This window comes from Cucumis sativus, chromosome 2 (genome assembly GCF_000004075.3).
Source record: "Cucumis sativus cultivar 9930 chromosome 2, Cucumber_9930_V3, whole genome shotgun sequence".
Taxonomy (NCBI): domain Eukaryota; kingdom Viridiplantae; phylum Streptophyta; class Magnoliopsida; order Cucurbitales; family Cucurbitaceae; genus Cucumis; species Cucumis sativus.
This window is the reverse complement of record NC_026656.2, coordinates 21,396,293-21,418,927: the sequence shown is the minus strand read 5'-3', so window position 1 is coordinate 21,418,927 and position 22,635 is coordinate 21,396,293. Positions and strand designations below refer to the sequence as shown.

General features: G+C 30.9%; 1 protein-coding gene across 1 annotated transcript; it reads right to left on the bottom strand.

Moving 5' to 3' along the window:
• Window positions 1-8,633: 8,633 nt before the first annotated feature.
• On the bottom strand, window positions 8,634-20,673 carry LOC101205018. Its single transcript, XM_011651543.2, has 13 exons — window positions 20,366-20,673; window positions 19,077-19,280; window positions 18,779-18,960; window positions 16,785-16,911; window positions 16,488-16,685; window positions 14,856-15,758; window positions 14,641-14,751; window positions 13,974-14,062; window positions 11,512-11,563; window positions 10,249-10,335; window positions 10,128-10,171; window positions 9,843-9,917; window positions 8,634-9,769 (listed from the first exon to the last, which is right to left on the bottom strand). The coding sequence occupies exons 1-13, from the start codon at window positions 20,465-20,467 to the stop codon at window positions 9,184-9,186; spliced, it is 2,760 nt and encodes a 919-aa protein (XP_011649845.2). The 5' UTR covers window positions 20,468-20,673; the 3' UTR covers window positions 8,634-9,183.
• Window positions 20,674-22,635: the final 1,962 nt, after the last annotated feature.

The window sequence follows — 22,635 nt, the reverse complement described above, 5'->3', positions numbered from 1 at the left end:
TAAACTAAAGTCTCCTCTAACCTCTAATATCTATTTAGTTCTTTGTTTTCATTTTTCAAAATTAAGTATGTAGGTAATATTTTGACCTTCAAAATCTTTTAGAAAATAAAAAACTTTACATATAAAAAACATAAATCAAAGAGGATCAAATGATCAAAAATAGTAAATTTGATAAAATATTTACAACATATAGCAAAATTTTCAGACTATATCAATATTAGATATTGATAGTTATTGACATGCTTCTATTAGTCACATTGATAGTGAGAGATAGAAATCTATCAATTTCTATAATTATTAGAATCCAAAATTTTGTTATAATTTGCAATATTTTAATTTCTATATTTTTCTATTCTTAAAAATGCCTCTAAACTCAAATTAAATCAAGACCAATCAGTTAATTTTATTGTTAGACGAGTTTGCAAAATAGCAAAAAGAAATTATGATAATAGATTTTATATTATTTACATTTTTTAATTTATAAAAATAACAAATTTGAAAGTAGATTATCGTCTTTTTCTTATTTCTTATTTTTTATTTTTGTAATTATATAAATATATAGGGAATTGAAATACACACATTTGGGTACACAAGTATAGCCAATTTAAAAGTTTAGGACTAATAAGAAGAATTAAGCTAAAATATAGAAGAGGTTGGAGGTTGGGAATATTTTAGTCATAATAATAATAAAAGAAATAAAGGGATGATGATCTTATTAAATGCTTTAATGATAGAAAGGAATATAAAAGGATTAAGAATATGGATGGGATTTTTGTTTGGAGTCCTCTCATTGGGAGACCCCTTCTTGAATTATTAGTCTTTTCTTTCCCACTCTCAAAGTCTCTCTTTGGAAAATGGATATTCCTTATCCTTAAAAAAAATTGCTTTTTTATCTTTAAAATAAAATCTGTTAATTAATCAATACGTGTAATTAATGATTCAAATTGATATGACAACTACAATAATTCCCATTATTATTAAGTTTTTATCCTTTTCTTCTCTTTTCTTTTCTTTTCTTTTGTTTTTGGATTATAATCTAAAATGAAATTAATCAAAATTTCAATATTTCATTGCAAAACTTCATAATTCTAGTAATGATTTTCATTTATAAATAAGAATATCCCTTTTAAGTAAAACGCCTACGAATGAAAATCAAACTTTGAATTTTGGAAAACGAACTCAGCTGGGTATTATTGAATTGAAAAAGATTATGTTGTTATAGAATTAGTCATTCATATTTTGGAACACACCCAAATACAATTAATGCAGTAAATGGAGATGGGAATATAATTGCTAAAAGGCCATCGTCACCATTTTTATTATTATTTTTGTGGGGTTGAAATTCTAATTGACATAATGGAGACAGAATATATAGTGAGGAATAATTCATGCTGGCCACGTAGCAGTAAATACATACTTTAATAAGGTTTTTTTTTTCTTCTTCTTTTTTTGGAGGGGGAGAAGATAGGGATTCTTCTTCTTCTTCTTCTTTTATCACAAAATTGAAATAAAAACTTTTCTTCAATTACTATATGCCTTCGATTTTATGTGTCCAATCATTCATATACCTTCTCTAGAAATTAATCACCAATTGAAAGAAATACACTTTTATTTAGTTCGCAGCTAGATTTCAAAATGGTGTAGACGTGAATTCCCTTTTGTGGCAATGAATCTTCTTTATATGGATGTTTGATTGTGTTAACTTAGTTGAGATGGTTGGATAGGGTTCTTCACAAACCAAATGTTAGCATTTTTTATTTTTGAATTTTGAGTTTAGCATGTATTATGTTCCTCACTTTGTGTCTTTTTTTTTTCTTTAGTACAAAAGTATTGGAAGTTATAGATTGACATTCAACATTTAAAAGAGAATGTTATATCAATTATAGTTGATTGTTGGTTGTTGCTCACTTTCATCTTAATTTGAAACAACTATGAAGTAAAAATGTGTAACTAATTTTAATATCAAGAAAATATATGTGCAAACTAATTAATAGTAATGTTTAAATTATTTTAAATTAATTAATGGAGGAGATTGAAAGTGTATTTTGTAAACAAAAATGAGCTTAGAGAAGTGTATATTTTAAAACTTAAAAATAAATGGAAATAAAATCCAAAATTTTAAGGATGGAAATATGAAATTTTGAAAATAAAAGACCATAATAAAAATTAGACTCAACTCAAGAAGAAAAGGTGTAAGATTTTAAAACCTAACTATCAAACGACAATGAGTATTATATCATATGTCAGTGATGTAGAGACTAAGTTATATTTCTTTCCCTAATAATTTATATCTAAAGATGTTTTCCCTCATTTGTTTATCATTGGTTTTCTTTCCTTTTTCTTAGTTAATTATATGACTTTGTACTTCAACAACATCTAATCGTGTCAAGTTAATTATTTAAGTCAAAATATTAAATGTCTTCACGATCAAATATTCGAATTTTCACAACAATTTGAATTCTATAAATACGTGTGGAATAAAGTTATTGTAACATATATAATTTGAATGAGTCTCCGAGTAACTAGATTTTAAATTAAGCATAAAAGAAGTTAATAGGAATTTATTCTAAAAATATTAAATTATGACATTGGAAATTTTAAATACTGGCAATATGATTATTGAGAGAACCAAGTTCATTTGAATACAAATGCATTTTTGGAAATTCAACTATTCTACTTTCTACATTTTCTAAAGTCCAATGTTTAAATGTTTGTATTAAAAATATGGTTGGAGACAATAGTTTGTGTTTGCATATGAATGTTATAGTTAAAATATTTTGGCCATAGAAAGAGGATGTTTATGTCCTGATTTTAAAATAAATTCTTTTGAGAATCAGATTCAAGTTCATTTATATAGTTATCCAATTTAATTTATTGACCCCACAAGAGTATGGAATAATAGGAATCTTGAAATATGACTATAGAATTTAAGTTATGATATAAAAGTTTTTTAAGTGCAATATCTTCATGGAATCCATCCAATAAGTGCTTTGTGTAATCACAAAAGAAGTCTTATAGACTACAAAGTTGACCAAATATATATATATATATATATCTGTGTGGCATACACCTTATTTTAGTCTAATGTAACAATTAGTGTTGAATAAATTTCAATCTTAAATATATATACATTGTTCTACAAATTTCCTTTTTGGAATCTACCTTTGCTGATTGGTATTCAATTGAATGACATCTTGGGGTATCAATGTATTTTAAAAAGTGATTCCAATAAATTCGTTTTGAATTGATTTTATCATTAAAAAAATCTCAACTGAGAGAATTTTATTTGATTTATAATTTTCATATAAAATTCGAATATATCTAAACTATTTGTAAGGTAGGTCTTTTCTAATGTAAAAAATAAGCCTAGCCTAACACAAGTGTATAATATTTCATAATAACATGAAACATATTTTTTCGAAAGAAAAAAAAAATCGTAGTTTGAATCCTCTAATTAATTAACTCCTTATTTATACATTTAAAAAGTTTCAAACTCAACCATTAAGGATTACGAAACGTTTTCCTAGTTGATATCATTAAAAAGTTGAATGATATCAATTAGGAGAATAAAAAAGTTGAATGTATTTTAATTCAAATAAAAAGAATTAAGTGTAAATCTAACGTTTTTCACCCAAAAAATAAAAATATAGTTAGTTTAAGAAACCATTTAATTTTTCAAAATTATCTTCTTTTTTTTCATAATTTCTCACAAATATAGTGTTTGTATTTCTTAAAGAAATACTTTGGATGTTTGCTCAAAGTAGATGTTAAAATATAAACCACTCATGGTTGTAAGTCTTAATTTATAGATAACATACCATTACTAAATATAATTAAGAGATTGTTAGTTAATTAAGTAGTTATTCTTCGTTCATCTTTTTTTTCATTGAGAAGGATTTTCTTTACTATTTTCCCTCTCTTCTTCTATTTTCTATTTTATACCTAATGTTATTTTGAATATACTTAATTACTAATAGATTATGTAATTTAAACAAAATATAATTATTATTTTTAATAAATCAATAATAATATATTAAAATATTTACTTAATTTATTCTCACTAGTAAAAATTTATGAAATAAATGGTTTTTTTCTCAAAAATAATTAAAAAACACAAACTATTTATCCTTAAAGAAAATTTTATGAAATATATTTTGTTCTCTTTTTATTACATTATTTTTTATAATGTTTATTAAAGTATTTATTTTTATATTATTTAATTAAAATTAATTGATGCAAATGAAATTTATGATTAATATTAATCAACTTGATCATATTGTAATGCACTCATTTTTAATTAAAAAACTAGATTAATGTAATTAATCAATCTATTAGAAATGATTCGTGGTTACGATATTTAATTTTGTTAATGTTTTCATATATAATTATACATAACAATGTTCCATTTAAAAAACCTTAGAACAAACATCTCTAAAAAATAAATTGGTTTATTTTCTATAACTAAATGAGAAAAGGCAGATAGTTTGAAAAGTTGAAATTAGATTAGGAAGTGAGATGTAGGTCACCAAAATAAAAAGATATAAATTAGTTATGTCTTTTGACTTTAACATAGATTACAAATCACATCATGGTTTATTGACAACTCAACTAAGATTGTGTTCATAATAACACTTTTGATAATGTGAATAGTAAGTATCCAACTCAAATAAACACTTTTTTAAAAAGCACTAATGCTTTTGTTGCAAGAAAAAGAAAAAAAAAAACCTAATTTTCAAAACTAATTAAAAGAATTCCCTCTTTTAAAAAATATAACAAAAGGATACTATGAAACTATTTCAAAAACAGTAAAAATCCCTACCCAAAATAGAAAATATCCAAAAATGGTTCAGTCACCTAGTGATTAATTTGTCACTCAGGAACTAATATGTTTGTTACACGATCATTTAATGGTTTTTTTTTCAAGATTTTTTGGTACACGATGATTTAACGGGTTTTTTCATGATTTTTGCTACATGACCTAAATTAAACGATCATGTACCAATATTCTAACGATTTTTTTCATAATATTTTATATTCAGTAGACGATATTAAAACAAATAACAATTTGAAAAAATTATACAAGATTTATGATTAATTGAAAACAAAAGTCATAATTTAAAAAAAAAATATATATATATATATATAAAAGTGACAAAAGAAAGACGATGGAAATGAAAAGAAAAATTGCATAACAAAGATAAAAAAAACTTGTTGACTTCATGACCTTTTTTATTTATTTTTGTTATACTCACACCGTAAATATGTTGATGTTAGGTTATATTTATAATAATAAACTCTAAAAAAATAAATAGATAATGGTAGGAGCTTAATATCTATTAAATAAATAAATAAAGCGTATTTTATTAGTTTTATTTTGTTAAAATAAAGATGTAAGAAATATGAAAAACCGTACATTAATTATAATAATTTCTCTTGAGGTATAGTTTTTGAATGTATAAAGTGAACTTTTCAATGATGTAAATAATAATTAAAATGTGTGGAAAAAAGAGAGAATGTGTATGTAATCTAATCTTTGTGAGTCCCCAAATAAAAAAAGGAAAAAAAAAATCTAATCTTTGTGACGTTTTATTCCAAATCAAAGAGAGAGAAGAAAAAAGGAAAAGGGTGTTTGAATGTTGATAGTGAGATAAGGATTCAAAGGCACTAAAGCTCAAACAAAAAGGTTAGAGAGTTTGAGCATTTGAGCCTTTGAGCCTTTGAGCCTTTGAGCCTTTGAGCCTTTGAGCCTTTGAGGGACATCAAATTAAAATACACTCATAAGTGTGTGTGTATATATATATATATTCATTCATCGCCAAGTGGACACTCTCAACATTCATGTTTCCAAATTATGTGTGGCCATTGTTTATGTACACATTCTCTTTCCTTTGTATTATCCACCTACCTTAATAACTCACTATCTCCACTAGGTTAACTTATTTTTAGCACTTCTTTGAATAACATGCATGATGATTGATGGGTGTGTCGGGTCCTCATTTTAAGTTTTTAACGTTAACCTCTTTTCATCATTTAAAATAATTATGAAGTGAGTTTTAAATTTAATTTTAGTTATGAATGAAAGATAATGAATTTGTAAACATTGCAACTTAAAAATGAAATGCAAGTAAGTAGTTAAAAATCTAGAAAAATTATATAATTTGAAATATAAGGATCAAACGAGGGTGTCAGAAATACATCAACTTAATTGAAATATTCGAGTGTAACTACGCTAATCACTTGACTTTTAGTACTTTCTTTTTTAAAAAATCATAAACATATAATTGAAACGAAACTAGAATCTCAAAATTAGAATTATTATCTTTTCAAACTTACCTCGAGAAATTAAAATCAAAATTTAAAACTTATGATCAAAGAAAAGATAAAATAAAGTAGAACGGAATCTAGAGATTAGGAAAAAATATATATATTTTTCACTTTTATTTTTCTTATTTTGTAGAAATAAATTAGTATGAAGGAAAATTATTTCTAATCCCAATTTTATAAATAAATAAGATTAATTAGGTTCTTCAAAAAGAACAAAATACATATTTATCTTTTTTTCTCCCCTAACCTTTGTGTCTAATTACATTATCATTTTAATCATTTTGTTTACATATTTAAACTGTGACCATATATTATTAATTTAAAATTCTAAACATGACGATAAACAGTCAGATTTTTAATATATCAATTTAAAGCTAACAAAGTCAAAATAACGTCCAAATAATAGATCATTAATACTTAGTTTAACCTAAACTTTGTATGCACTCTCTTTGCTTTCTATTAAACTTTAGCTTAAAATACTATTTCTTTTTATTCAATTTCAACTTCCATACTTTTAATTCTCCAAATTTTTGTCAATGTAGTTTAGATAAAATTTAAAATTAGTCGGAGTTTAACCTAAACTTTGTATATTATTAGTTTGGGGTTAATTTAATATAGAAGGTTAAAAGTAATTATCATGAGCGGTGATTTTCATTAAAAAAGAAAAGAAAAGAAAAAAGTATCAAAAGTAGTTGTTGCTATACCTATCCATATGTTTGACAAAAAGGTTAAACTATATATTTTCCAAAACCCATCCTATAAGGCTAAAACACCAAATTGAAATTCAAAAAGGTTAAATATATATATTGAAACCCTTAAACAAATTAAAGTTTAAAGTTTAAATAAATGAAATTGAAAATCAAAAGTAAGTGATATGTAGAATACCTAACAACTAAAAATTAATTAACACCAATCGAAGAAGTAACATTACAGACATTTATTACAAAAATTTAACTATAGAGTAATAGTTTTGATAGATTTAATATAATATTTAAGGAGATAGAAGGGAGAAAATGAAGAAAAGGGTTGGAGAAAAGAGCTAAAGAAAAGAAGAGAGGGAAGAGAGTATTGATAGGGGGGGTGTAAGAAAGCAGTAGGGGACAAAGCACTTTTAGCGGTGAAGTTTGGGGGGGGGAAAAAACAAAGAAAAACAAAGAAAAGACAGAGGGAAGCAGTACGGTTTGAAGCACAGAACTGAGAGAGCTGCAAATATAAAGCTGAAGAAAGGGCACAAGAAGACGATGGAAGTGGGGACTATGCATTAATGTCCACATTTGGTTCAAAAACAACAAATTCAACCCTTCAATTTCAGTGAAGTACGAAACTTACCTAAAATTGCAAATTTAACAATTTCTATTTCCACTTCAATCATTTCAATGTACTTTTAATTTCAATGTTTTACTTACTCAACTTTCCCCTTTGTTTAACTTTTAAATCAGTTCCTAAACTTTTTTCTTAAAAAAATGTATCAGTTTTTCTTTTTTATTTTTCAATTTTGCGTATAATAGGTTCTAGTTGTCTTCGATCATTTTTAAATTTATGAATTACCAAACACAAAACTATACATAGAAGTGAAATTTATATGTAATATACTAGGCCAATTAGTTATTAATATGTCAATCGGTATTAGGTTTTTAAACCGAATAGACAACTCTTGAAACTTTCCAAATCCAACATAAAACTATGGAACAAAAATTTCATTATGGGTTGCCTCAAGAAAGGCCCAAACTCACGAATGGCAAGTTCATCGAAAACTAGATGGTGTCGTGAAACTGTCTCAAAAGGAAAATCAAATAGTTAAATTTCAACGTAACAAATCAAGCTTAATAAATTCCAAAGGAGAAACTCTAACCATTTTATAAATGTTTGGCTAAGCCAAATACTCCATATACAGCCTCGAGCATCAAAATATATCGAGTTTGATACCACACCAATGCAAGTACTCTCACACTCATCTCATGAGGTCAAACCAAAGGAGATCCAAGGCCTGTGTGAAAGTTTTCCAAGGAAATGTATATAGACAAATACCAAGCCATGGTTTTCCAATTAGTCACAAACTGATATTTATTTTATAACAGTCCAAAAGTACTAGCAAAAGAACATTCAAATCACAATTCTAACATCACATCTGTGCACCATAAAGAACTGAACTGAAGAAGCCATAATTTGAAATAAAAAAGTTGGGTTGTCAAGCAAGTTAGAACTTCTATAACCAATTTCAGGATAGATAAATTCACGTCAAGTAGTAAAAACAAGTAAACCTATAAGATGGTGGCATATAAACATATAGATTTAAAGAATCAATAATCTATGGAAAAAGAACTCATAAATAAATTGGAAGTTTGATAAGCTATACAGACCCAAACTTACGAGCCAAATGCTCCATAAGGTTAAGCTTCCAAAACGATTAATCAAATACGGGATGATGATGATGATGTTAGGTTAACAATTACTCTGAAAATCACCCAGGGAGTTTAAAAGGGGTAAGACAACAGATAAGACAGAAAGGCCTACAAAAGCCTTAGTTCTAAATCTGATGGCTTTCCTTTCTCTAATAAGGCAATCTTTGTTTCACAAAAGCCCAAGTAATACATAAAGCTAACTTAAGGATCCTCTACTATTACCTCCCACAGATGATATGAATAGCGGCAAACAACTACAAAGAGAACTGCCATACTCCTATAATTGCTGCTAACCTACCTAACTAAGAATATACGACAATCTCGAAAATGTGCCAATGAGATCATCAGATCCAGAGATCACGTTTGCCAAGAACTACTCATAGTAGAATTTGCAAATATGTGGTGCAAACCGAGGCAAGAATAGACAACTCCAACCTTTTTGGAATATACGTGGTGATCAACCTTTTGACTCTCTTCTTCTTTTCTTTCCCGACTTGGATTCACTGCCCTGATCATTGGATGAATTTAGTGACTTTCCCTTTGAATTCTCCATTGTTTTCCCAGAAGTAGATGAATTCTTCACATCTCCACTTTCTTTTTCTTTTTCTTTTGCTTTTGAAGATGTGAACTTAACCTTGGTGGAGAGATTGGTATTATTAGACTTATCGCCCGTCTTGGTAGACTTGCCTTTTGAAACAGGAGTTTTTGGGGTTTCTTGTTTGGACTTCCCCGTCTTCGATACATCTTGCTTGTTGGACTTTGCAACAGCGGCAGGTGTGGATGTCTCATCGTCCTTAGATTTGCTAGTCTTGTTGGATTCGGCATCATCGTTCTTCGACTTGCCAGCGATTTTTGGACCTGTGCTACCAAGTTTACTTCCAGTTTTAGGAGTGCCTTGATCCTTTGATTTGCTACCAGTAACAGCTGTATGTCTTCCAACCTTAGGGGTATTTTCTTTCGACTTGCTTTCAACTTTGCTGCCACTGCTCCTGTCAGTTTTTGTAGCTGCACCCTTGGATTTGCTGGAGGAAGTCACTCCACCCCTAGAATTGAGTTTAATGATTAAAGATCTAGAACCAATATTGAGAAACTGGACAGTCGTGAAATATAACTAACTTTTTGGGTGAAGCATCCATCTTTCCTCGCTTTGCAGACTCATTGGCATTTACTTTTGCCTTTTTCTTTTGAGGTCTGTAACAAAAAAAAAAACAAAAGAATTAATATAAATAATATCACATGATGTGTTTCTCTCCATAACGGAAAACCCCAGATAGATTATATTTGGGCGTTTCTATAGAAAACTAAAATAGTAGGTTAAATTTATCATTGCAAGAAAGGAAAATAAATTCACAATGTTAATGAACCAAAAGGAGCAAAATTTGAAAAGTCTGCTGCACATACGTCTCTACTGCAGATTCTGACCTCACTAAATCTGTTGTTTCCTCCTGAAGTCGTGAACCAAATTTCAAGGTTAGAGGATCTTAGCTCAGACAACAAGCAAAATATTCACACAGCCACCTACCTGCTCAGATTCAGACGCATCATCAATATACTGCCATTTCTCCTTTTTAAGATTTAGTATCTCTTCGTCTCCGTCCGTATACAATACCTGCATAGAACGACATTTGTAAAATACGTAAAAACATGTGTATGTACAAGCACTAAGAAGAATAGACACAGACACAGAAACGACACCATACAGATGTGGCGACACTTTCATTTAAAAAACAAAAAGAGGACATGTGAACAGTTTGACAAATTATCGCTTCATGTGATCTTAGCTCAACAGAAATCGTCATGACCTTCCTTTCTAAAAAGTTAAAGGTTCAATCCTCACTACCACAATTGAATTAAAAGTTCAATAAACCATCAGCTTCTAAAACCTTTTTTATTTAATTAAAAGAAATCCATACAATAACCCATGTCCCATGGCCTAAAAAAGGGCACATGAAATTTTAAAAATTATTTTTCTAATTTGAGCGACGATTGTTTTTTAACTGTAGAGAGATGAGAAAGATTTTGAAAAAAAGAGATCATTCTTTTTCTTTAAAATGTCATGTAATTAACAAAATTACTTCAAGGACCTTTAAAACTTATTCTCAAAAATTGACAAACTAAAAAGATAAATTTCAAATACTCCGAGACCGACTAACCACACCTATTCTTAAAAACTTAAAAACTAAAGACACATTTCGAGAACTCAATGACCAAACATGAATAATCTTCAAAACTTAGACTAAAAGTGTACTTTTTTCTTTCTCTGCTTAGATTATCGTTTCACGGTTTCAAACATGTCAATGAAATCTCGAAACCTAACGCTGACACTTCACCATTCTTAAGGTGTTTCTGTTTTATCACACAAGTGTATATAACATATAAAACCCATACATATGTACTAAAATGCATGCAAGTTATAGTAACCAAAAGAAAAGCAAAGCAAAAACAATAACAAAACAAAACCCAAATGGGTGTTTGGCCCACTAAGTGGAGTTAATATCTTGAAGTTAGTAAGTTTGTGTTTGGGTGTAGAGTTGTAATATGGAGTTTCTCAATAATTGTAAAAAGATAACTTAAGGAAGATGGAGTTACTCGATAAATGTGAAAAGAAAAGGACAGAAGAAAGATGAAGCTCCTCGATAAATGTCCCCCTAAGATTCCATAAAATCGATAAATGTGCAAACTTCAAGAGTATTTACTATGGAAGTTGAGTTGTTTAAACCAATTTAAGAAGTTGACGTGATGGGGTGTTGGCCCAACTTCAAGAGTAATTTCAATTAAATCTTACCTTGTGCTTCTTTTTTCCACGATCAAAAGATTCAACGACACCTTCATAAAACCTGCAAGCAGTAGATGTCACACAACAAATAACGAGACAGCCCATCATAATTGTTTGAGTTTTTCTATGGATAAATGAACCAAACGATCAACAGTGTGTGAAAATGCAGTACAAACTTCTTTAAGAAACGCACAGGGTGCTCTAATAATATTGATTTCTTTAATCTCATAAATGACTGTTGAGAACACTGTTTACTTTACAAACACACACACACACATATAATGTGCTTTTAGTCTTAGGCATGTGGCCCTTCACAAGGAATTATGAAAAGTTAGCGCATCAAGTAATTATGGAAGTTCCCTGGAAAACAATTTATTTAGTTTACTAAAACAGAGCAACTTTTATATGTTTATAAGCAAAATTTCCAAAAACCAAATGGTTATAGATTGGCCTTTTTAATAAATAAACTTTTTTTAGAAGAAGTGAAGGAGCTAAAGTTAAGCCAAGAAGTGGCTCAAATCCAATAGAATAAGATTTAGCAACTGGTTCCAACTTACAAAAACCCTAAACACAACTGGAGCGATGGATCAAATAAAACCTAATTATGGACTAAACCACCACTTAATCCCCTAAGATACATTATTTCTCTCCAACTTAATACTCTAATAACTGCAAGAGATAAACCCAAAAAAGAGTCAATCGAAGAGGCTAATTAGACCTTGAAGAAGATGAATGACAAAGACAAGGGAACTCCAAACACAGGGCTCTATGAGCTACCAACAATCTTCACATATTTGGAGGTAAGATGCTTACCAAGGATTTTTGGATGTGCCGTCTGACCACGCCATGACCTGAGGCCCATTTCGATGAGCTGCGTCATACTTTCTCAAAAAGACCTAATGTCGCATAGAACTAGATTCCAAAGGAAACGCTGTAGCCATTGGCCAGCATCAACCCATTACGAAGTACCAAATTAAACATACCAACCCTACTAGATGGAACGTCGTTGACATAGTGTCCTACCTAACTTACAGGCCCTCCTTTCCCTCATCAATCTTTTCAAGGATCTTACTCAAAAAGTCAAGACTCCTAAACACTAGTATGAAATATGTAGGAATCCGCTAAGAACTAATTGAATAAAAGTCAAACTCCTTCCCTTTCAAGAAATCCAAGGAAGAAACTAACCCAGGTAAAAAGGAAGAGACCTGTCAGACATGCAGCTAGAGAATAGTTCACAACTTAGCAAACGCCCAATTACTACTCAGAATGGCATGTTTATCTTAGTGTTTGGCTTCTGTCAGAATGCATTCATCTTCTGATTCTTGGTTTTGGCCTCTTGACCCCGCCCTGGTTTCTGTGAGTGATTTGGTTGACCATAACGGATCCTAATTTGTCTTCTTTTTGCTATGTGATTTGGAAAGACCATTATCCAAAAAAGGATGAGGATCTTTCTTTGAGAGCTTAGCTTGGGTGCCATAAATGCTACTGATCGTCTACAACATTGTATGCCTTATATGCATCTTTCTCCCCCTTGGTGTCACTAGTGTCATCATCATGTTGAATCTCCTAGCTTTTGGGATGTTGTTTTGCATGCTTTTAGATAGTCCTTTACTTGCCTCAATAACATTTATGATATTTTGGCTTCTTTATTGCGGGTCATCCTTTTGGTGGTTCTAAGACAATTTAGTTGACTCTGTTGCATGCTTTCTTTTGACTTTCCAAGAGGAAAGAATTGAAGGCTTTTCCATGACACTTTTTCCTCCTTAAATACTTTCACGGAGTTAGTTTAGTCTTCTGTTTTTTCTTGGTGCAAAATTAAGCACCCTTTTATTCATTATAGCTTTCGTAGTCACCAATTGGCATTCCCTATCTTAATCACCCATTGGTGTTTGGGGTTTCTCCTTATTTCATTTATCAATGAAATTCCAAGAAAAAATACACACACAATTAATGTCAAAGACCGCACTCTATTGGACCTATCAATGTTCTTAACCAAAATAAGTTCAAACGCAACAAATACAATTGAGAATTACAAAGGAGTCCTCCCTATCTGAATAAAAGAAAAATAGTATCATTAGCACAATGGATACGATGACAAGTGAAGATCCCTCCCTACCTGAAAACCCACAATAGCTCCGTTTTCACACTCATGACTAAAAATCTACCCACCAACAGCATGAAGAGAAGGGGAAAAGGTTTCTTTGCCTAAGCCCTCTAGAAGCCTCCACAGTATCTCGCGGTTGGTCCTTGATAAGGAAGGTATATTTCACCTTCCAAACACTTAAATTCAAAACCTCCACATGATTGTATCGTTTTACAACACGAATTAAATAAGGTATCGATGTGCAAAAATATTTTAAAAGTATACTTGTGCAAATATTGTGTGAGCATTACGATTTAAGTTTATTATATTATGATACCACGCATCAAAGAAACCCAAAAGAGCTAAAAGAGGGCCCCATGGCACTTACATGCGATCTTTTGGCCACCACACTTTTATCTTTGAACCAACCAAAGATTCATCAAAACCCTTGGTTCCACCAGTTCCAGTTCCAGACTCCTGAAAATAACAATATGTGAAAATGAGATTTAAGTTATTAAAACAACAAAAAGTGCAATACACCAATCACTAACGTGTCAGTAAGATCATATTAAAATTTAAAAAATAGCAGCAATACTGGAAACCAGGAATAGTATTACTTTTATAGGTTTTGGGTTATTTAGTTAGGTTTTTTTTTTTTTTGGAAATAGATATCAGAATTTTCATTAAAAAAAATGGTCATGCATCATTGAGTTTCATGCTCAAAACAAAGAACTTTGCACCAATCAGCCACTATGTCTACAAGAAGCAGGCACATTTTTAAATCCTCACGAAATGATTCATAAATGCACAAAAAAGAGAGATTGACCTGACACGTAATCAGGAAAATACAAAGAAATTAGTAGCTTCTTAAGAGAACAAGTCAGCCTCCAGTCCCACAAATTAAATTTAGGAGAGAACAAAAAACTAACATTCATGAGCACACTACAATACAACAATCGCAACATTACTAAATTTCTTTCCTTTAAGTAAAAACATCATCATCAATAATGACATGGAACAAAATTACTAATTAACTTTATACAGTAGAAACATACTTTTTCTTTGACAGGAGTTCGTTTCCTCTTGGAAACTGTTGTTGGAGTCTTGTCCACAATCTTCTCATCTTTGGTGTTTTTGGAGGCTGGTTTCAGCACAGGTGTGGTTTCCTAGAAGAATAACCACAATTCAACAAACCAATTACTAATGCATCAATCAATATAAGATTCTATCACAACTAAGGAAAACATAGATTTAACATTACTCCACCCACCTTTTTATCATCATCACCTGACAATTTTTTCACGTTTTTTCCAGAAATAGATTTCCCTGATCCCTTCTTTCTCTTGACTTCTGATTGTTTTAAAGAACTCCCCCCACTCTTGCTGGTTCCATCACCCTTCCTAACAGACTGCTTCAATGTCCTAGTTTCAAAATCACTTGTAGTATCACTTTCCCTTTCTCCTGCATCTTCAGCGGCAGCCTTAGTATCATCAGAAACTCCAGCAGGAACCTTCTCTTCAGCATCTGAATCAAGCTTTGCTCCTGAGTCATCCATTCCATCCGATGATTTTTTTGAAACTTCTGCAGATGATGCTACCCCCTCTTTAACTGAGTTGCCTTTCTTTTTTGCCTGTCCAATCTTATTTCCCTGTCCAGACTTATTGTTACACTCATCAGGAACACTTTCACTAAGTGAAGGTGAAGCAACATTTGCAGATTCAATCTCCATAGCCTTGGGTGAGGAAGGCTTGGCATCAGCCTCATTTTCCAAAGGCAAATTTTCAGCAGACTGGTCTTCACGTGGAGAACCAGGATGTTCACTGTGGCTTTCACGTTCTGGCTGGCTCTCAGATCCCTTCTGGGAATTAACATGAGAAATTTCAGTCGATTTCGAGGACTGATTAGATTTTTTACCTTTTTTCCTGGAGGACTTTTCAGATCTTTCCTTCACATTGCTAGCCTTCTCAGAGCCCAAATTAGCAGGTTCAGGACTTTTGGGTGATTTCACCTCTTTGCATTCCTCACCATGTTCTTCCTTCTTGTTCTCCAAAGTAGATACCGAGCCATCTTCACCCCCTTGTGCAACTCCATTGCTCTTAACTGAATCATGATGTTTCTCCATGCCCGTGTCAACTCTCTCAGGTGTGGCCACTTCTGTTGGTTTTTCTTCAACCTGATACATACCACACCATTTTACTCAATATTGGTTAAATAAAACTACAAAAAGTAACAACATTCCACATACCACCCAAATATATTATATTTGTATATGTTACTTACACGAAATTATAAAGAGCTGCCTGTTCTAGCAAGGGAAGAAATGCTTCATAAAATAAAAATCAAAAAAGAATATGCCTTATTCCTTAAGAAGCATTGCATGGTCGCATTACCACATCCATAGACATTCTAACTGTCTTGCACTCAATGGATAAAATGCAGAAACCATTACATAAAATTAAAATTCAAGAGAAATGTCAAAATCATATAATCATCACTTATGTCAAGGTTAAGTTTATCTTATATGCTGACCCTTGGGAGTTAAAAATTATTTCAACAACCAGAAACTCAAGCTAAAAAACCCAAACTCTGTATTCAACATCACAAATCACATATCCTATAAATTTTAAACATGAGAATCAAAATTTAGACCCACAGCAGATTTGTGAGATAAAATTTGGCATGGTTGCAAATATCATAAAAAATTCTAATCACTTGTCTCCCCTGAAAATAACAGAGTAAAAACCTACAGGGCTTTGTTTTTATGCTGCCAAATCATAGCCAGATACAGAATACTCAATATTAGGAGGTGGGCAAACAGATGGACTAATAGTAGACTTGACTGGCACCCAACCTTAGAATATATAGTTAAAAACACTCAGCTAACAGTTCTTTAAGAACTTACCACATTTTCACCAGCATCATGAAGATTACTTGGCTCAAGAGAGCCCGAGAGATCTTTGCATATAGAAGCAACAACATCACTGTAATCATCAAAAGAAATTCCCAAAGTTTTTACAGCTTGAACCAAATAAGGTTTGAGCTTGGTAGAACAGTTGTTAAGAACCCTCTCTCCTAACTTCCGAGCAATGGGTAGAATTTCCTGTAATTATATTGAAAGATTCAACCCAAAATCAAAGATGAAAATATTAATAACTGAAAAGAGAGGGGAGTGAACAAAAAACAACCCAAAGCACATTACCTCATTGTCCTTCTTAACACTTTCTAAGATAGGAGATAGGAGCCCTACAGCCATATCTTCACTTTCTTCTAAAACAAGGCTCATAATTGTCTCCATTGACGAAAATACATTCTCTGGGTGATAATCCCTGGATGAAGAACGCTGTCAATGAACTTAATAACATATTGGAAATCAAAATTCCAAAAATTAGGACTTCCAAGTCGGCAAAATAAAAATGCTAAAATGTTCAAGACACTAATCAAGACTTTCAAAAAGGAAAAACAAAAGATGTTCAAAGAAAGAATAGAACCAAGCTGTAAGAAATTTAGAAGAAAAATGGTAGACCTAAATTAAGTAAATGGAAAGCTAACAATAACCCTAAGTGGTATATATTTCACAAAGGAGAACAAATTACAAAGAGATTGTTTGGTGATCTGTATATTCAGAAATTAATTGCCAAAACGTTGTTTCAAGTATCAGAAATTAGCTTTAGTAAATCTTTTACTTGGCATTATTAAAATCAAACCAAACCAACTTTTACTCTACAAACACCAGGGAAGAGTTAGTTGGTACTGCAGTCATCAAAACTTCAAAATATCAGCAACTTATTACATGAACTGGCATGGCCGGCAACATGCCAAAACATCATTACAAGTTATTATCTTATCTTTAATCTCCTATCAGGTTTCAGCTCCAATTCAATAACAATTACAGGCAACATTTTGCAAATTAAAATTTACATGTATTTTAATCCAGCCAAGTAAAAAGACTAAAGAAGAACACGTTCACAAAAAAGTGTGAAAATACAATAGAACTTTCCATTTCCCCAATTTATGGAAACTCAAACAGGCCAAAAAGTATTCAAAACTAAAACTAAAACAGTATATTTGTGTTTACATTAAAATATAAATATTTTTCATCTTCTTTTTTCTTTTTCTTTTTTTGCCTTTTATAATTAGTTTCTACAGGAATTTCTCTACTATTCTATTTGTGTATTCTTGGATCTTTTGTACAAAGAGAAAAATGATTTACTCCAGAAAAAACATGATATCAAAGCAACAAGTCATGCATTCAAACCCATGTGAAGTCACCCTCCCCAAGTAATATTTATTTCCACTTGTTGAACCTTCTACAAATTATCAACCCCACAAGTAGGAGGTTATTAAAGTATCGAGAGAATTAAATTTATTGTAACCCACTTTTCGGGATCATAGGTGATTTAACAATAGCTATTAAAAGACAACAAAAAAAATTGAAAGTTTGAAACTGATTGCAATGCTATCCAACTAATCCAAAGGTTTTTCCATCGCAGTCTTGCTATCAAGATGAGTTAAATTTTGTGTGGCACTTCACATCTTGTTGTCGTCAAAAATGAAAATCCACAAAAGGAAGGAGACTGTGCTAAATCGAGCACTACTATTCAAAAGCTAAAGAAGATACTTTCCATTCCCATTAAAGCCAGATTCTTCATTGTTCCCATTCTTGCAAGTAATTCCCTTTCTCATTCAGGCTCAAATACCAAACTTAAAGAAGTAACGTCTAAACTCAGGAACAACCAAAGAAAATTCAATTCCATGTAAGAAGCCTTGAAAATAAAACAGACATTCCTTAATATGTAAAGGTTGCCTATTAACCAACCTACTACCACCCCGTGACACTAATAACAAGACTTATTACATGAAATTAACCACAGTTATTGGAATTGACCAAAATACAGCCAGCTAATTTAATTCACTGCATTACATCTTTACTTTTTCAGTAGAGTTTTTCTTTCCAATCCTTCAAATGCACTCAAATACCACTGCTAGGAACTATATATCATCCAAAGCACCTAATATAATGGTTGGTCAATTTCTGATGAAGGATAGAAGTCTAGTAGTACTTCATGGAGGAAAAAAATATATGCCCTTGCAAAAGAACTTGAATTGTGGGAAAATTAATAGCTACCATAACTGTGCTCTTATGAGCACAAATTTAAAAGGAATTTGATTTCAAAATAAAATATAGTACAATACCTTATTGTCTTAAGAAAATGTTGGAACATCTCGATGATCAATCCATCACATTCCAAATCCAGCATGACCACACATGATCTAACCTTTGCAACGGTTTCAAGAATTGATGCCCGCTTTGCATATGATCGACTTGACTTGTCAGAGAGATCTTCGAAGGATGATACTATAAGATGAAAGACCTCCTGAACAGCAACATAAATTGAACGCTTTAGAAGTAAATTTGATGAGTAGAAAATTGACTTTGCATCCACTCTCAAATTTCAAATTTCTAACTACCAAATTCCAAATCTCTAACTACCTTCATTTGGTCATCACTGTAAGGGGCATCAGGTGCAGTGATCCTAGTTATTTCACTAATACATGCAGCAACTGAAACTTTGACATCAATATCTGAATGCCTTAGAAGCTGATCAGAAACCAAGGCTTTCAGTGATGGAGTGAGTGCAATTTGCATTGATATTGAAGGGGATTGTTCAACTTTTGCCAGCAAACTCTCAATTTTCTGCAATCAGGCAGATTATTGTGAAATTTAAGTAACATGCAATGCGCTGCCTATCATAACCACAAAAATTAAGATCCTTAAAAATAAATAAATAAAAGCACCTATAAGGCCAATTTACCTAATAACATTCCATTGCATTTCATTTCACCAGAAGAAAGGAGAGATAAGAGGGAGAATAACTACATTAGCAGGATTAAACATCAAAGCAACAAGGTGAAAAAGTACCTCATTAAACATTTAATGTGCAGTTCAAAGAATCAACGTGAGAGACAGATTTAAGAGTCACGGTTAGAAATTTTAAGAGATGCTGAACTGCCGGACTGATCTTAAGAACGTGAACCTCGATACATTAGAACCCATTATCCACATTCCTGGAAGTAATCCCCTCAGACCCTCCTTACCAGTTTTCAAATATTTATAGAATCTCAATCAATTCACTCCTTAACAGTATTCAGACACTCGCATTACTTTCCAGATCACCAAAAGTGACACTCTTACTGCCACCTCAATGTGAAGTTAAAATATGTCAGCTACCCAACTGAATTATTATTTAATCTAAGCTATGCTACTTCAAATCTAAAGCTTCAGATATATATTTCAATACCAAAACACACACACGTAAAGAAAATATATCTAAGAATCAATTCAACTTTTCTTTCGTGCGAATGAAGTGGATAGCTATAAAAAAAAAAAAAAAAAAACTTGTTGAAGGCCCGGTATACAGCTAATGGTAATAGTAACGGCTACAATGTCTGCAATTCCTTTCAAAGTGGTGTTTACAACATACACTATCGTGCGTGCAGCTCGGACGCAGAAAAAAGTTGGGATCTTCCAACACAGGGCAACGAAGGGCAGACAGACAATACGAAACACGATAAATTGTATAGGGAAAACCAATCGAGCATCAAAATATCACCACAAAAAGTACAGCCATAAAAAAAAATCTTTCAGAGACGCCATTCTACGAGGTTAAAAAACAAATTGAGTAAAACACAATCCTTCGAACAAAAAAAAATCACAAATTAAAAAATATATAAATATATATCCAGGTGAAGGACGTAGAGAAGAAAAACGAAAGGGCTTACGTCGAGAAGAGGTAGAAGTTCTTCAACTGAAGTAGGAGGTTCAACAATCTTATTGCCAGCTTCCAAAAGCTGCTCTTCAACATCCTTGTCGGAAGACGCCATTGTTGGTAGGTTTTGTGGGCTAAGCTGACAGATCCTTCAAAGTAGGGAAGGAATGAGTTCAATTGAAGTCCATTGAAGCAGACGAACCCACCAAATCAGATGGGAAAGGGAAAAATCAGATAGAAAAGGGAGGGAAACTGGAAAGAGAGGACGAGCTAGGGTTTTTTCTCTCTAACGGAGAGGGAACAGAAAAAAAAATGTTTCGAAATATTTTGCTGGGAAAATTTAAAAAAAAAAAAAAAAATTGAAAAGAAAAGAAAAGAAAAAGAAATAAAAACTCCCTTCCAACTCTTTTCATTTTAATATTAATATTCCTTTCTTTTTTCCGAAATAAATTATTTGGATTTTTCTTTTCTTTTTTTATTAAAATCTTATCTTCTTTTTTTATAAGAAACTTCAAGTATATTATTATTTTTCATGTATTACTCTAATTTATTGCAAACAGAATAAATATAAGTTATTTGCATACGAGAGTTAAAGAAAATTCCCATGCTTGAATCTTCATCTTTTAACTTAATATACAGTAATTGAATTAGTACTACCAACCAACTACTAAATAATCTAATAAATCACATTTAAATTTGTGACCTCTCTCCTTCCATCCACATAAATGAAACTCTTACACTGATTGGTGCAACTTCCTCTCATTTTATATTCACTTTTTAATAAATAGCAAATATATATAAAACAAAAACTAATATGTGAATGTGATTAAATGCAATTTTATATTTTTCTCTTTATTATCTCCGGTAACAAATGCACATAAGTGATTAAATAAATTTATGCATACATTCAAATATTTATTATAAGCTATAGACACTTATTCACCTTTTTCTTTTAACAAGAGTTGTCAGTTGTTTTCAATACTTTTTTTGATGTCATACTAATTTTATTACAGTATGATTTAATACGTTGGTTAACTAATACTTTAACGTGTCATTAAAGTATAACGTGCATCCTAACTCACTAGCTAACTTAAAGGTTTAGAGCGCAAATATAGAGTTAATACATAATTTTTTTTAGACCACCTGCTTTGATATTATATTAAATAATCATTTAATTCAAAAACTTAAATTAGTATGTGACGATAAATTTTGATATTATATCCAATTTTACAATATGACTTTAAATTTTTATCACTTTTCGAATAATATTGAATTTCAATTGTATGCTTCGAACGATAATCTTCAAACTCGGAGGTGAGGGTAAAATTTGTGTGTGTTCTTATAATATTAAACTATCAAAGTCTGTGAATTTGAGTTTTTTATATGTTAGAGTTATTTAGATGAATAATAAAACTAAAAGTCCAAAACAAACTTACTTGTGCTCTATATAATGAATGGGTCCACAAAGTGACAAAAAAATACATATTTTCAGCCATTTTCACACATACACAATATGTCGAACATCATCATAAATGATTCAAATAAATTATTTATATTAAAAAAATTCGGAAGAAAAGCCCAATCTCAATACAAGCCCAAATTATAATAGAACTGTTAATGGGAAAAGCTACATAATTTGGGCTCCAGGGCTCGATCCAAGTTTCTTGCTTTCTAAATGTTTCTTCAACATTTAGTATGAGTTCTTTTGAACAAGAGCCACTGTGAGCTGTAAATTATAATTGCTATGAGAAAATATCGTAAAATTTAAACATAAATCGGCTATTCGCTAAGCTAAAAAGCATCATTGTTAGTGAGAAAAATTAACACATTATCTTTTTTTATTAACTAATAGTAATCATAAATTGTTCTTACTATAAAACACCCTATTTAAAATTTGTTAAAAAACACACACAATAAAAGTAATTAAAGAGCTGTGATAATTAAAACAGGGGGACACCATTTAAGATAAAAATGATAAGCTTTTAATTGAGTGAAAAATATATAATCTAATCCGAATTGAAACAAACTTATGGCTTCAATTATAATTGCCTAATTCAACCCATGATTTAGTTCATCTATGGTTTGGTTTTGTCATTTAGAGAGAGTTGGAATTGCTGAAAAGAGAAAAAAAAAAAGAAGAAATTAGTAGGGTTGTGGAAGAGACATGCGCATGTGAGCTGTGTGTGTGTGTGATAATATAATATATACAACATTATATATATACTTATGTGTATTATATATATACATATTCTCATGGAATATTTGATATATGACACACATAAA

Bases quoted from the DNA above. Each gene is read 5' to 3' on its own strand.
- LOC101205018 (XM_011651543.2), bottom strand. From the start codon at position 20,467: ATGGCGTCTTCCGACAAGGATGTTGAAGAGCAGCTTTTGGAAGCTGGC. The intron at 18,961-19,076 runs GTAGTTAGAGAT...GTTGCTGTTCAG, and splicing joins ACAGTGATGACCAAATGAAG to GAGGTCTTTCATCTTATAGT. The intron at 9,918-10,127 runs GTATGTGCAGCA...TTTTTGTTACAG, and splicing joins TCAGAATCTGCAGTAGAGAC to ACCTCAAAAGAAAAAGGCAA.